The following is a 16,796-nucleotide window of genomic DNA, read 5'->3' as shown; positions in this document are numbered from 1 at the left end:
CATCTAGCCAATGAGAGGGCAGATATGTGTGTGAACAACAGGCCATAGAGATAAAGGGACTCATCTTTGTATCTGTGCCATTATAGCATCTGGGACAGCATGGGCAGAGCCATTCAGGCTATCTCCATTTTAAAGTAGTACATTTTCTTCTTCTTCATTGGCTGATCGCTCCCAACTCACAGGAATCCCCATCCAGTTGACTACTTTAAAATGGTGAAAGGCCTCAAGCCCAATGTCAATGCTAAAACCGGTTATATCCCTGATGAGTCCTCTATTTCTATGGCAACAGGCACAACTCCGATGGTTTAAGCCACTATAGTACCTTGTCAATATAATGGATAATCTGATAGAGCAGCCACTATAGTACCTGGCCAATATAATGGATAATCTGATACGGCAGCCACTATAGTACCTGGTCAATATAATGGATAATCTGAGAGCAGCCACTATAGTACCTGGTCAATATAATGGATAATCTGATAGAGCAGCCACTATAGTACCTGGTCAATATAATGGATAATCTGATAGAGCAGCCACTATAGTACCTGGTCAATATAATGGATAATCAGATAGAGCAGCCACTATAGTACCTGGCCAATATAATGGATAATCTGATACAGCAGCCACTATAGTACCTGGTCAGGTAGACTAGCTGTTGTTATGGAGTCAGCTAATGGGGATCCAACCAGGTAGACTAGCTGTTGTTATGGAGTCAGCTAATGGGGATCCAACCAGGTAGACTAGCTGTTGTTATGGAGTCAGCTAATGGGGATCCAACCAGGTAGACTAGCTGTTGTTATGGAGTCAGCTAATGGGGATCCAACCAGGTAGACTAGCTGTTGTTATGGAGTCAGCTAATGGGGATCCAACCAGGTAGACTAGCTGTTGTTATGGAGTCAGCTAATGGAGATCCAACCAGGTAGACTAGCTGTTGTTATGGAGTCAGCTAATGGGGATCCAACCAGGTAGACTAGCTGTTGTTATGGAGTCAGCTAATGGGGATCCAACCAGGTAGACTAGCTGTTGTTATGGAGTCAGCTAATGGGGATCCAACCAGGTAGACTAGCTGTTGTTATGGAGTCAGCTAATGGAGATCCAAATCAAATTAATAACATATTGGATTGTGCATGTTTAAATGCAACATGAAGTCTCTGTTTGAACTTTGACCACAGACAGTAAAAGTGTTGTCATTGTTCATGTTCGGAAATATTGACTGTTCTGTTATTTCTTAGTGTAGCTGAGTGAGCTGTGACTCAAAAATGAGTCTCTCTGGGGAGAGAGAGGAGGGGACCACTGCCTCTAAAATGAGTCTCTCTGGGGAGAGAGAGGAGGAGCCCACTGCCTCTAAAATGAGTCTCTCTGGGGAGAGAGAGGAGGGGACCACTGCCTCTAAAATGAGTCTCTCTGGGGAGAGAGAGGAGGGGACCACTGCCTCTAAAATGAGTCTCTCTGGGGAGAGAGAGGAGGGGACCACTGCCTCTAAAATGAGTCTCTCTGGGGAGAGAGAGGAGGAGACCACTGCCTCTAAAATGAGTCTCTCTGGGGAGAGAGAGGAGGGGACCACTGCCTCTAAAATGACTCAAGACACCAGTTCTAAGAGGTAAGAGATTACGTTGTAAAATATACAGTTCTCTTAAAGATATAAAACTAATGAAGAGAAAAGTGTTCACAAATTACATCAAATGTAGGCCTATATCATTAATTTAAAAGGCCAAAACCGATTTACCAATTGCAGACTGTAGCTTTATAAAGAAACATCAGGAATTCTATGAGTTCAGCTATACACTTGTTGAAATGATGTAGATGAGGTACTGATGAGATATTGATGAGGTGATCTGCCTCCCTGTTTTGTTCAGTGTCCAGAAGCCCAGAGCAGAGTCACCTGCCCCCAGCCTGCTATCAATGAAGAGTGATCAGCCACCTGCTTTCAGCCAGGAACCATTACCAGATGACAATAAGGAAGTGGAGAGTTTGGACAGTGAGGATGCATTAAAGATCACACACAACCTTCTGGACAGAAGAAGTAAGACTGTGTTTCATACAATATTACAAAGAACGGGACAAAGGCCCCTCTAACACACACACACACACACACACACACACACACACACACACACACACACACACACACACACACAAACTTATGAGTCCCAACTCTCATTGTTTTCCTACAGGTCAAACTCTTCTGACAGTCCAACAAGACATTAAGGCTAAACTGAAACACAAGTATCAACACATATCTGAAGGAATTGGACACCAAAGTCTGTTAAAGGACATCTACACAGAGCTCTACATCACAGAGGGTGGAAGTGGAGGGGTCAATAATGAACATGAGGTGAGACAGATAGAGATGGCATCCAAGAAACAAACCACACAAGAGACACCAATCAAGTGCAACGACATCTTCAAGCCTTTACCTGGACAAGACAAACCTATCAGAACTGTGCTGACAAAAGGAATCGCTGGCATTGGAAAAACAGTCTCTGTGCAGAAGGTCATCCTTGACTGGGCAGAGGGAAAAGCAAATCAGGACGTTCATTTCATGTTTCCTCTTCCTTTCCGTGATCTGAACCTGAAAAAGGACCAATACAGTCTGATGCAACTTCTTTCCCACTACTTCTCAGAGCTGAAAGAGATTGACAGCATTGAAGATGGTGAAACCAAAACTGTTTTCATTTTTGATGGTCTGGATGAGTGTCGACTTCCTCTAGACTTCAAAAACAATGAGAGGTGCTGTGATGTCACGAAGCCAACCTCAGTGGACGTGCTGCTGACAAACCTCATCAAGGGGAATCTGCTTCCCTCTGCTCTCCTCTGGATAACCTCACGGCCTGCAGCAGCCAATCAGATCCCTCCTGAGTGTGTTGACCAGGTGACAGAGGTACGAGGGTTCAATGATCCACAGAAGGAGGAGTACTTCAGGAAGAAAATCACAGATCAGAATCTGGCCAATGAAATCATCAAACACATGAAGACATCAAGGAGCCTCCACATCATGTGCCACATGCCAGTCTTCTGTTGGATATCAGCCACTGTCCTTGAGATGATGCTGAAGGAGGCAGAGAAGGATGAAGTCCCCAAAACTCTGACCCAGATGTTCACACACTTCACGCTCATCCAAATCATTGTGAAGAACAAGAAGTACAACAAAGCCACAGAGACAAACCCAAAGGAACTGTCTCAGTCAGACAAAGAGATGATCCTGAAACTGGCAGAGCTGGCTTTCCAACAGCTGCAGAAGGGCAACCTGATCTTCTATGAGGAGGACCTGAGAGAGTGTGGCCTTGATGTCACAGAGGCATCAGAGTACTCAGCATTGTGTACAGAGATCTTTAAAGAAGAATCTGGGCTGTACCAAGACAAGGTCTACAGCTTTGTGCATCTGAGCATTCAGGAGTTTCTAGCAGCAGTGCATGCTTTAGAATCATGTCTGGACAAGAAGGAACATGTTTTCCCCCCCAAAGCAGTCACTAGTGATGGTGATGATGATTCCTCTGACGATGACTATGATGAAGCAGCCACTCCAACCCTACTCCAAAATGTCATCACACAACAGGACAGAGACAAGAAGTCAGACCCGTTGTATGACTTACACAGGAGAGCAGTGGACCAGGCCTTGAAGAGTGAGAATGGACACCTGGACCTGTTGCTCCGCTTCCTTCTGGGCCTCTCACTGGAGTCCAATCAGAATCTGTTACGAGGCCTTCTGACACAGACAGGAAGTACAACACAGAGCAATGAGGAAACAGTCGAGAGAACAGTCAGGTACCTTTTAGACAAGATCAAAAGGGAATCCTCACCAGAAAGGATCATCAACTTGTTCCACTGTCTGAATGAACTTGGTGCCAACTCTCTAGTTGAAGAAATGCAAACCTCCCTGCGATCAGGAACTCTTTCAGAAACAGTCCTAGAACCTCAACAATGTTCAGCCCTGGCCTACCTGTTACTGATGTCAGAGGAGGTGCTGGAGGAGTTTGACCTGAAGACATACACCACATCAGAGGAAGGTTATCAGAGGTTGCTGCCGGTAGTGAAAACCTGCAAGAGAGCACTGTAAGTTCTGCTATTGAGTTGATGTATACAGTATCATTATTCTGAAGGATTTGTATATCTAACAGATGATCTCCTCTCTCCAGACTGGATCAATGTGACCTCACATATACATACTGTGAGACTCTGGCTTCAGCTCTGCAGACACCAAACTCCCCCCTGAGAGAACTGGACCTCCGCTACAATTACCTGGAAGACAGAGGAGTGGAGCTGCTCTGTGTTGGACTAACCAGTGCACTCTGCAACATACAGACACTAGTGTGAGTTAACTATCTTCAGTATCCACTGTGAGTGTTTATATATTATGTATGTAGTTAGTATGTGTATGTTTTAAACATTATTTGAACGTCTTGGTAAATATGCAGAAACATACATAAAATGTGATAAGTATATTAAACTAAGGTTAAATGTATTGAGTGAGTTAGTATGTTTTTAACATTGGTTAATCATGTGTCCTTCTGTTATTGTCTTAATGTATCTCATTATTCTTAAAGCTTTGCATATTTAACAGTGTATCGACATATCTCCTCTCTCCAGACTGTCTGGCTGTGAACTCACATATGAATCCTGTGAGACTCTGGCCTCAGCTCTGCAGACACCAAACTCCCCCCTGAGAGAACTGGACCTCCGCTACAATGACCTGGGAGACAGAGGAGTGGAGCTGCTCTGTGTTGGACTAACCAGTCCACTCCGCAACATACAGACACTAGTGTGAGTTAACTATCTTCAGTATCCACTGTGAGTGTTTAAATATTATGTATGTACTATATACTGAACAAGAATATAAACGCAACATGCAACAATTTGAAAGGTTTTACTGAGTTACAGTTCATATGAGGAAATCAGTCAATTGAAATAAATTAATTAGGCCCTAATCTATGGATTTCACATAAATGGGAATTCAGATATGCATCTGTTGGTTACAGATACCTTTAAAAAAAAGTATGGGTGTGTATCAGAAAACCAGTCCGTATCTGGTGTGACCACCATTTGCCTCATGCAGCGCGACACGTCTCCTTCACATAGAGTTGATCAGGCTGTTGATTGTGGCCTGTGGAATGTTGTCCCACTCCTCTTCAATGGCTGTGCGAAGTTGCTGGAAACTGCCGGGAACTGGAAGACGCTGTCGGACACGTCGATCCAGAGCATCCCAAACATGCATGTCTGGTGAGTATGCAGTCCATGGAAAAACTGGGACATTTTCAGCTTCCAGGAATTGTGTACAGATCCTTGCGACACGGGGCCGTGCATTATCATGCTGAAACATGAGGTGATGGCGGCAGATGAATGGCACGACAATGGGCCTCAGGATCTCGTCACGGTATCTCTGTGCATTCAAATTGCCATTGATAAAATGCGATTGTGTTCATTGTCCGTAGCTTATGCCTGCCCATACCATAACCCCACCGCCACCATGGGGCACTCTGTTCACAACGTTGACCTCAGCAAACCGCTCGCCCACACAATGCCATCACGACGCCATACACGCTTTCACGACGCCATACACGCTTTCACGACGCCATACACGCTTTCTGCCATCTTCCCGGTACAGTTGAAACCGGGATTCATCCGTGATGAGCACATGTCTCCAGCGTGCCAGTGGCCATCGAAGGTGAGCATTTGCCCTCTGAAGTCGGTTTCGATGCCGAACTGCAGTCAGGTCAAGACCCTGGTGAGGATGACGAGTACGCAGATGAGCTTCCCTGAGACGGTTTCTGACAGTTTGTGCAGAAAGTATTCGGTTGTGAAAACCCACAGTTAAATCAGCTGTCCTGGTGGCTTGTCTCAGACCATCCTGCAGGTGAAGAAGCCGGATGTGGAGGTCCTGGGCTGGCGTGTTTACACGTGGTCTGCAGTTGTGAGGCCGGTAGAATGCACTGCCAAATTCTCTAAAACGATGTTGGAGGCGTTTTATGGAAGAGAAATTAACATAAAATTCTCTAGCAACAGCTCTGGTGGACATTCCCGCAGTCATCATGCCAATTGCACGCTCCCTCAAAACTTGACACATCTGTGGCATTGTGTTGTGACAACTGCAAATTTCAGAGTGGCCTTTTATTATCCCCAGCACAAGGTGCACCTGTGTAATGATCATGCAGTTTAATCAGCTTCTTGATATACCACACCTGTCAGGTGAATGGATTATATTAACAAAATGGATTATCTTAACAAAGGAGAAATGCTCACTAACAGGGATCTAAACAAATTTATGCACAACATTTGAGAGAAATAAGCTTTTGTGCGTATGGAACATATCTGGGATCTTTTTATTTCAGCTCATGAAACGTGGGATCTACACTTTACATGTTGGGTTTATATTTTTGTTCAGTATAGTTAGTATGTGTATGTTTTTAACATTATTTTAACATTTTTGGGATATATCCAGAAACATACATAACATATATAAAACTAAGGTAAATATCTTGAGTGAGTTAGTATGTGTCCTTCTGTTATTATCTTAATGCATCTCATTATTCTTAAAGCTTTGCATATTTAACAGTGTATCAACATATCTCCTCTCTCCAGACTGGCTGGCTGTAAACTCACATATGAATCCTGTGAGACTCTGGCTTCAGCTCTGCAGACACCAAACTCCCCCCTGAGAGAACTGGACCTCAGCTACAATGACCTGGGAGACAGAGGAGTGGAGCTGCTCTGTGTTGGACTAACCAGTCCACTCTGCAACATACAGACACTAGTGTGAGTTAACTATCTTCAGTATGAGTTATTATGTGGATGTTTTATACATTTGTTAATCATGTGCTCTTCTGCCCTCTAGTCTAGGTCAGTGTGGTCTGACAGAGGGTTGCTGTTCAGATCTGGCCTCAGTCCTGAGTTCACCCAACTCACAACTGAAACAACTGGAGCTGAGAGACAATGACCTGCAGGACTCAGGAGTTACACTGCTGTCTGCTGGACTGGAGGATCCAGACTGTAAACTACACACACTGGGGTAAGTACAGCTGTTTCAGTCAGGTCGGTACTGAGCTGAGTTACACTGCCCTCTGCTGGACTGGAGGATCCAGACTGTAAACTACACACACTGGGGAATGTACAGCTGTTTCAGTCAGGTCGGTACTGAGCTGAGTTACACTGCCCTCTGCTGGACTGGAGGATCCAGACTGTAAACTACACACACTGGGGTATGTACAGCTATTTCAGTCAGGTCGGTACTGAGCTGAGTTACACTGCCCTCTGCTGGACTGGAGGATCCAGACTGTAAACTACACACACTGGGGTATGTACAGCTATTTCAGTCAGGTCGGTACTGAGCTGAGTTACACTGCCCTCTGCTGGACTGGAGGATCCAGACTGTAAACTACACACACTGGGGTATGTACAGCTGTTTAAGTCAGGTCGGTACTGAGCTTAGTAAAACAAAAATTGAATGTTTCATTACAATGTTTGTGTCATGGACAAATGTATGAGTGTCCTACAAGATGATTGACACCAGTCCACCAACCTAGACAGCTGTTGTGTCTCTCTGTAGGCTGTCTGGCTGTCTGGTCACAGAGGAGGGCTGTGCTGCTCTGTCTTCAGCTCTGAGGTCAAACCCCTCCCACCTGAAAGAGCTGGACCTGAGCTACAATCACCCAGGAGACTCTGCAGGGGGACTGCTTTCAGCTGCTCTGGTGGATCCCACAGATAAACTGATGAAGCTGAAGTAAGTCAGAATAGATGTCCTAATAGTGTGAGCAGTGGTTGTGTCCTATGTAGTGTAGTAGGTTCAGTAACATGAGGACATGATGGTAGAATACAGGGGACGTTTACCCAGCAGGCTTAGCACTCCAACACAGCATACATCATCACCACATGAATACTCTTCTTTTGCATCTCTGATATCCTGTTGGAATTGTACTCTGTTCTGTATGCAGTAGGTAGGATAGAATACCTGTATGTCTCTAGTAATGAATTGTACTCTGTTCTGTATGCAGTAGGTAGGATAGAATACCTGTATGTCTCTAGTAATGAATTGTACTCTGTTCTGTATGCAGTAGGTAGGATAGAATACCTGTATGTCTCTAGTAATGAATTGTACTCTGTTCTGTATGCAGTAGGTAGGATAGAATACCTGTATGTCTCTAGTAATGAATTGTACTCTGTTCTGTATGCAGTAGGTAGGATAGAATACCTGTATGTCTCTAGTAATGAACTTGGATAGTGCACCAGAACACAACAATATGGTTTAAATGTTGACTGCTTTATTAGGTCTTTGTCAGTCAATAACCTGTTTCTCCAACAGTGTGGATCATGGTGGAGAGTTCAGGCTGAAACCAGGGCTGAGGAAATGAAAGTCTCTTCAATCCTAATTAACTACATATTCAGAACCACAGTAACATAGTAACTAATCAATACTTGTTCTCTACCTACAAAACAACATTTTATATGAAGATGTGGTTTGATTAAACTCTCCTTTTGTCTACAGATGCCTGTCATCTCACCCTGGACCCAAATACAGCAAACCCAGACCTGATACTGTCTGAGGGGAACAGGAAGGTGACACGGGTGGAGGAGAAGCAGCATTATGAAGACCATCCAGACAGATTTGACCGTCATCCTCAAGTTCACTGCAGAGAAGGCTTATCTGGATCTCGTTATTACTGGGAGGTGGAGAGGGATGGTGACATGGCTCACATTGGTGTGGCGTACAAAGGAATGAAGAGGAAGGGAGAGAAGAAGGACAGTTATATTGGATTCAACAGGAAGACCTGGTGTTTATTCTGCTCTGACAGTGGATATTACTTTTCCCATGCTGGAGTCGACAGATCCATCTCTTGTCCTGTTTCTAACAGAGTTGGAGTGTATCTGGACTGGCCAGCTGGTACTTTGTCCTTCTATAGTGTGTCGTCCTCTGGTACACTGACACACCTTTACACAGAACACACCACATTCACTGAACCCCTCTATCCTGGGTTTGGGTTTGGGGTTTATTCCTCCTCCTCAGTGACCCTGTGTCAGATAGATGACCAACACATTCAAAGGTGAGTCATAGCAATGTTTTATCATGTGTTTTCCTCTGGAATCATTCCTACAATTAGATTAGTAGTGGTGTGTTTTAATGTGTTCTGTTGGACCTACAGACAGTTAGATTAGTAGTAGTGGTGTGTTTTAATGTGTTCTGTTGGACCTACAGACAGTTAGATTAGTAGTAGTGGTGTGTTTTAATGTGTTCTGTTGGACCTACAGACAGTTAGATTAGTGGTGGTGGTGTGTTTTTAATGTGTTCTGTTGGACCTACAGACAGTTAGATTAGTGGTGGTGGTGTGTTTTTAATGTGTTCTGTTGGACCTACAGACAGTTAGATTAGTAGTAGTGGTGTGTTTTAATGTGTTCTGTTGGACCTACAGACAGTTAGATTAGTGGTGGTGGTGTGTTTTAATGTGTTCTGTTGGATGTACAGATGTTTCCTCTCCTATGTCTCACTGTAGTGTCAGTTTCACTCTAACCACAAGAGGGCATCAGAACCTGTTAAAATGATACCTGGCGACTTCAAGTCTCTAGGGGCTTTCATCAAGATAAGCAATGTCACCTGTAATGTCACCATCAGTATTGACTTCATGGAAGTTGACATAGTGTTATGTCACATTTGGCAATGCACCCTACATAGGGAGCTGTTCTGTCACCCTTTATACACCCTTTGTATTGCTTATGAAGACTGTATGTATGCTATATAAAGCCTTTATAAGTTGTATTTAGTTTAATCACAGTCTATCCATCTGCTTTCCCAACAGCAGAGACCATGGTGGAGAGTGTTGTATCAAGCCTGGACCTGAGAACACCAGAGACCAGATATGTGAGTGTTAACTGATAATTGTTTTAAAATCAAAATACGATTAAAGCGTTCTTGAGTCCCAGGCAAGGAACACAATCATGATCTATTTGGTCAAAACAAACTTAAAGGTAGAGTCAGCAATATGATGTAGATGCACAAAGTAAACATCATAGTGGGTAAACTTCTACAACAACTAAGAGCGTTGGAGCGCGATGCTAAACTTCTCTGTTTTGGTCCGGTGGCTACCACGCTGTAAGAGAGTGAAGAGAACCCGTGCACCTGGGCAGATACTGTGTGAGAGAGAAGTCAGGCATCTTGCTCATCACAATATCTGCGGTGCTGCTCGTACAACATAATTTAGCTGACTCTACCTTTAAGCTCTCATCCTGGGATCTACCAGAAATCAGGCCCCCAACATCTCCAAAACATGGACCAGAACCATGTTGTTTCCTGCTTCCACAAACATTCATTAATATAACACTAATGTCAGATTATGGTATGATAATGAGTGTACATTCTGAGACTGTTGCTCACTTACATTCATTTTTATTACAAGTCTGTTTAATATTTATTAATTCATTATTACATGAGATTGTCCGTTTTAAATAACAACTACTTTTGACTTCAGGGATTCCTCAGAGCTGTAAGACTTGTGCCCATGTTGAGGTAAGTCATAATTTCAATTCTTACTTTTACATACCTTCAGGAGTCAGGCACAGTCTGAAAGCCAGGTGTGTACTGACCAACCATTCATACTGGGATATAGACAGTCCTGTGTTCTGCTTTAGTAATATAAACACAGTCTGAAAGCCAGGTGTGTACTGACCAACCATTCATACTGGGATATAGACAGTCCTGTGTTCTGCTTTAGTAATATAAACACAGTCTGAAAGCCAGGTGTGTACTGACCAACCATTCATACTGGGATATAGACAGTCCTGTGTTCTGCTTGTAGGAATGCAGGATTTTAACTCCTGTCATATTTTGTCATTAGACAGTTTAATTGGATCAATCACCAGCATTCCATGTAACATTGAATAAATACATTAGATAAATTACTTTGTTCATTTAATGGGCCAGTTTCCCGGACAAAGATTAAGCCTAATCTTGGACCTTAAAAAACTTTCTATTGAAACTTCCATTGATCATGCTTTAAGTCCAGCACTAGACTCAATCTGTGTCCAGGAAACTGGCCCCATATGTATAACTGACATGCTTGTCCTTGTTCAGGACTCCACACACTGGCTTCAGATTGAACCCTTGACTTCCACTGTCCAGGGAGTGACAATGTTCAGGTAAAATAACTACTTTTAACATTTCATTCCACTTGCTAGTGTATTTCCCCATTACCTTTGGGAATAGGCTTCTAATCCAACCTCTCCATTTGACGATTGACCCTCTCTACCATATCTTGTTGTTGCCCTCAGGCACAGGACACCCAAAGGGCGTTATGAGTGCACAGTGTCTGGGCTCCGCTGGGTGTGTGAGAGAGATGTCATTCTGAAGTATCACTTCAGGAACTGGGAACCCTACAGTCACCTTCTGAAAGACATGCAGTACGGACAAGGTGGTCCATTGCTGGACATCACTATGGAGTTAGGTGAACTGGAGGAAGTTCATCTGCCACACTTTGTCTGTTTAGGTAAAAGCATATTCACATAGTATTCAGAAAGACATTTCCATGTAACTGAGTTTCACTTCCTGAATGAATGAATGAATATTCTGGGAGTTTGAGTTTACTGTGATCTGGTACCGCATATTCTTTGTGTTTTAGTTGTTTGAATAATACAATATTTGTCTTTCTGTCTCCTTTTTATTGTGTTGTTCAGGGACCAACCCTTCCCTGAGGAATGAGATGAAGATTCTTCATGTAGAGGAACATGGAGTGTCTGTTGAGGAAGTGCATGAGGTCACCAGATTCCATGCTAAGATTCTCCATCCCAAGTTCTCAGTTATCTCTGTTATACTGAGCTATATCTTTTCGTGGAACATAGATGTCCACTGTGAGCTGATGCTCTATCTGACAGTGAAAAAGGAAATACTAATTCCGCGCCTATACCTGTTCCCCAGTAACCCCAGCCAAATACAGGTGAGGTACCATTCTTTTAGAGGTGACCTTAACTAAGCAGTGGTACGGTTTATGTTGACACTCATAACATGAAGTTAATAGTTTGTTGCTAGTTTTCTGAATAATGTTTGAATAAGACTATACATTGACTGGCTGTGTATTTCATGCCTCGTTTCGCAGGCTGTGGAACAACAGGAAAAGTCTCAAGGGTCTTCAAGGGTTCTCATCTCAAGACCAGAGCAGGCCTTCAAACTGAATAGTTTCTTCAGACTGAACATTCCCTGTTCTACCTACATCAATCCACAGGTACAGTTTTAGAAGACTAAGAACATGAATCGGACATTTTAAGTCACATTTCTATCCATTGCTCTCTCTCGCTCGCTGGCTCTCAATTCAAATGGCTTTATTGGCATGGGAAACATATGTTTACATTGCAAGCAATCTCTCTCTCGCTCTCTCCATCTCTCTCCAGAAGATTCATCTCATACATAGAGACGCCACACCAAGCTTTTTCAAGGCGGTTTTGAAAATGACAGGGGTTGACATTGAGATGGAGTTATTCGGTGATGATGACAGGATTGCATGGAAAGAAGTGGTATCAAAAAGTAGGAGCATATGTCAATCATAACTTTGTACTTTTGTAACAGATGCTATTTAGAGTGATATAACCTCATTTGGTTTATCTTTCAGATGAATACATCACTGCCACCCATTCAACAAGTAAGTAAACATGAGTTACAGTGCATTCAGAAAGTATTCAGACCCCTTGAATTGTTCCACATTTTGTTACGTTACAGCCTTATTATAAAATTTATAAAATCGTTTTTTTCCCCTCATCAATCTACACAAAATACCCCATAATGACAAAGCAAAAACAGGTTTTTAGACATTGTTGCAAATGTATATATATAAAAAAAAAACATGAAATATCACATTTACATAAGTATTCAGACCCTTTACTCAGTACTTTGTTGAAGCACCTTTGGCAGCGATTACAGCATCAATTCTTCTTGGGCATGATGCTACAAGCTTGGCACACCTGTATTTGGGGAGTTTCTCCCATTCTTCTCTGCAGATCCTCTCAAGCTCTGTCAGGTTGGATGGGGAGCGTCGCTGCACAGCTATTTTCAGGTCTCTCCAGAGATGTTCGATCAGGTTCAAGTCCGGGCTCTGGCTGGGCCACTCAAGGACATTCAGAGACTTGTCCCGAAGCCACTCCTGCGTTGTCTTGGCTGTGTGCTTAGGGTCGTTGTCCTGTTGGAAGGTGAACCTTCGCCCCAGTCTGAGGTCCTGAGCGCTCTGGAGCAGGATTTCATTAAGGATCTCTCTGTACTTTGCTCCATTCATCTTTCCCTCGATCCTGACTAGTCTCCCAGTCCCTGCCGCTGAAAAACATCCCCACAGTATGATGCTGCCACCACCATGCTTCACCGTAGGGATGGTGCCAGTGTTCTTCCAGATGTGATGCTTGGCATTCAGGCCAAAGAGTTCAATCTTGGTTTCATCAGACCAGAGAATCTTGTTTCTCATGGTCTGAGAGTCTTTTGGTGCCTTTTGGCAAATTTAAAGCGGGCTGTCATGTGCCTTTTACTAAGGAGTGGCTTCCATCTGGCCACTCTACCATAAAGGCCTGATTGGTGGAGTGCTGCAGAGATGGTTGTCCTTCTGGAAGGTTCTCCCATCTCCACAGAGGAACTCTGGAGCTCTTTCAGAGTGACCATCAGGTTCTTGGTCACCTCCCTGACCAAGGCCTTCTCCCCCGATTGCTCAGTTTGGCCGGGCGGCCAGCTCTAGGAAGAGTTTCGGTGGTTCTAAACTTCTTCCATTTAAGAATGATAGAGGCCACTGTGTTCTTGGATACCTTCAATGCTGCAGAAATGTTTTGGTACCCTTCCCCAGATCTGGGCCTCGACACAATCCTGTCTCGGAGCTCTACGGACAATTCCTTCGACCTCATGGCTTGGTTTTTGCTCTGACATGCACTGTCAACTGTGGGACCTTATATAGACAGGTGTGTTCCTTCCCAAACATGTCCAATCAATTATATGTACCACAGGTGGACTCCAATCAAGTTGTTCAAACATCTCAAGGATGATCAATGGAAACAGGATGCACCTGAGCTCAATTTCAAGTCTCATAGCAAAGGGTCTGAATACTTATGTCGATAAGGTATTTCTGTTTTGGAATATTTTTTTATTCTGTATATTTGTATTCTTCCGTTCACTCTGTCATTTAAGTCATTATTGTGGAGTCACTACAATGTTGTTGATCCATCCTCAGTTTTCTCCCGTCACAGACATTGAACTCTGTAGCTGTTTTAAAATCACCAATGGCCTCATGGTGACATCACTAAGCAGTTTCCTTCCTGTCCTGCAGCTCAGTTCAGAAGGACGACTGCATCTTTGATGTGTCTGGGTGGTTTAATACATCACCCACAGGATAATTATTAACTTGACCGTGCTTAAAGAGATATTCAATGTCTGATGTGTTATTGTTTCCCATTTACCAATCACTGCCCTTCTTTATAAGGCTTTCTAAAAGATCCCTGGTCTTTGTATAAAGTTGAATCTGTGCTTGAAATGCGATATTTGACTGAGGGACCTTACAGATGTTGAATGTATGGGGGACATTTCCACTTTGACATTAGATTATTCTGAGTAGATTGTTGATAAAACATTAATAAGGGCATCTATTTTCAATGACTTCTCAATAAACCTAATAGGAAAAATTATTATTTCAATTTTTTTATTTTAAATTGACTGACTTTAATTGGAATTGACCACAACCCTGGAGTCGGCTCTATACAATAAATGACTATCAGAGGAATGATAACTGGAGAGACTGGAAGATGTAGAAACAGCTGCTGTTAACCCTAAAGCCATATTAATTTAATTGACCCCCCCTTCAGCATTAACAGTCCCTGACATTCCTGCTGAGGAGTTTCTGAAGAAACACTGGGCTAAACTCATTCAGCGAACCAAAAACTCAATGCCAATAGCAGATGATCTGTGGTCAAAGAACATGATTGGTGAAGAAGAGCACTCCAGAATAACGGCTGAAACAACTGAACAGGACCGAATGAGAAAACTACTCAAAGCAGTCATCCCCAAAGGACCAGAAGTGACGGGAGCTTGTCTCAAAGCTCTCGTTGAACATGAAAACCATCTTGTTAAGGACTTGAGTGAATCTAGGTAAGACAGTTTTTTCTTTGCTCCCTATCTTGAATATGTGTAATGATTAAATATAGGTCAAATAAAAACACAGCTACCCAGATCTAAGAGGAACTGTTTTTCAGAATGGAAGCATGTTTTTGTGTTTCTGTCTGTAATAAATGACTGTTATCTTATTGTAGTTACATCATAGGACAATCATCATCACATCATTATCTCAGGTGGAGCTCCTCCTTCTCCTCCATACTTTCTGATCTCTCTCTTCCCTTCTCCTCCATACTTTCTGATCTCTCTCTTCCCTTCTCTTCCATACTTTCTGATCTCTCTCTTCCCTTCTCCTCCATACTTTCTGATCTCTCTCTTCCCTTCTCCTCCATACTTTCTGATCTCTCTCTTACCTTCTCCTCCATACTTTCTGATCTCTCTCTTCCCTTCTCCTCCATACTTTCTGATCTCTCTCTTCCCTTCCCCTCCATACTTTCTGATCTCTCTCTTCCCTTCCCCTCCATACTTTCTGATCTCTCTCTTCCCTTCTCCTCCATACTTTCTGATCTCTCTTCCCTTCTCCTCCATACTTTCTGATCTCTCTCTTCCCTTCTCCTCCATACATTCTGATCTCTCTCTTCCCTTCTCCTCCATACTTTCTGATCTCTCTCTTCCCTTCTCCTCCATACATTCTAATCTCTCTCTTCCCTTCTCCTCCATACTTTCTGATCTCTCTCTTCCCTTCTCCTCCATACTTTCTGATCTCTCTCTTCTCTTCTCCTCCATACTTTCTGATCTCTCTCTCCCCTTCTCCTCCATACTTTCTGATCTCTCTCTTCCCTTCTCCTCCATACTTTCTGATCTCTCTCTTCCCTTCTGCTCCATACTTTCTGATCTCTCTCTTCCCTTCTCCTCCATACTTTCTGATCTCTCTCTCCCCTTCTCCTCCATACTTTCTGATCTCTCTCTTCCCTTCTCCTCCATCCTCTTTCTTGTAGAACCTAATCTGAAGACGCTGAGGCCTGTCTCCTAGTCTGTGGACTAAAACACTTCTTCACCTAATCTGAAGACGCTGAGGCCTGTCTCCTAGTCTGTGGACTAAGACACTTCTTCACCTAATCTGAAGACGCTGAGGCCTGTCTCCTAGTCTGTGGACTAAGACACTTCTTCACCTAGGAATGTATTTTGTTTGTGTGTGTCTTTGTATATACTGTGTGTGAGTTGGTCTCTGATTACTGTGATTAGTTCAATGTAACGTCATATACTATACATTATAATCAGTCTGTTTTGGGTTTGCAGAATCATTGTATATCATTGGTTTTCCATCCTATCATGTTACCACACAGATGTGACTGTCTAGCTCAGCGGTTCCCAAACTTTCCCATTCTGGAGACCATCAAATCACCGTCCAAAGCTCTTGAGGACCACCATTCACGGAGTCGCTGTTCTTTTTTCACATCAAATATATTGCCGGTCAAATTATATCACTAGATGTGAATGTAACAAAGCCTGTAAAGGTCTATTATTATTATAAACTAGTTGCATTGTGACAAGGAATGTAAAATTGCTTATAATACCATTAATACTCCCAACTGTTATTATTTTTGAATAATAAAATACTACAATCTAAAAGTAATTGAGGACCACCTGCACCACACCCCAAGGACCACAGGTTGGGAACCACTGGTCTGGAGTCCTTCTGCCAAACCTGGTTGTTGTGTCACACTGCGCTCTCCTGGTAGCACTGCAA

General features: G+C 43.1%; 1 protein-coding gene and 1 pseudogene across 2 annotated transcripts in view; both read left to right on the top strand.

The window, feature by feature from the left end:
• The window catches only part of LOC311116928 (protein NLRC3-like), a 43,418-nt pseudogene that overhangs the window by 2,791 nt on the left and 23,831 nt on the right, over positions 1–16,796 (top strand). The gene's annotated exons all lie outside the window — the stretch shown is intronic.
• LOC311116929 (protein NLRC3-like) lies at positions 1,326–9,036 on the top strand (the record flags this gene model as incomplete). The annotated part of the gene is made up of 8 exons (XM_084191946.1): positions 1,326–1,600; positions 1,857–2,023; positions 2,175–4,053; positions 6,577–6,750; positions 6,830–7,003; positions 7,541–7,714; positions 8,294–8,340; positions 8,477–9,036. Exons 1-8 carry the CDS (start codon positions 1,350–1,352, stop codon positions 9,034–9,036), a joined length of 3,426 nt encoding a protein of 1,141 aa, XP_084048072.1. The 5' UTR covers positions 1,326–1,349.

Source organism: Coregonus lavaretus (genome assembly GCF_964263955.1).
Source record: "Coregonus lavaretus genome assembly, contig: HAP1_SCAFFOLD_465, whole genome shotgun sequence".
NCBI lineage: Eukaryota > Metazoa > Chordata > Actinopteri > Salmoniformes > Salmonidae > Coregonus > Coregonus lavaretus.
The sequence above is the reverse complement of the archived record's forward strand: the minus strand, read 5'-3'. Positions and strand labels throughout refer to the sequence as shown.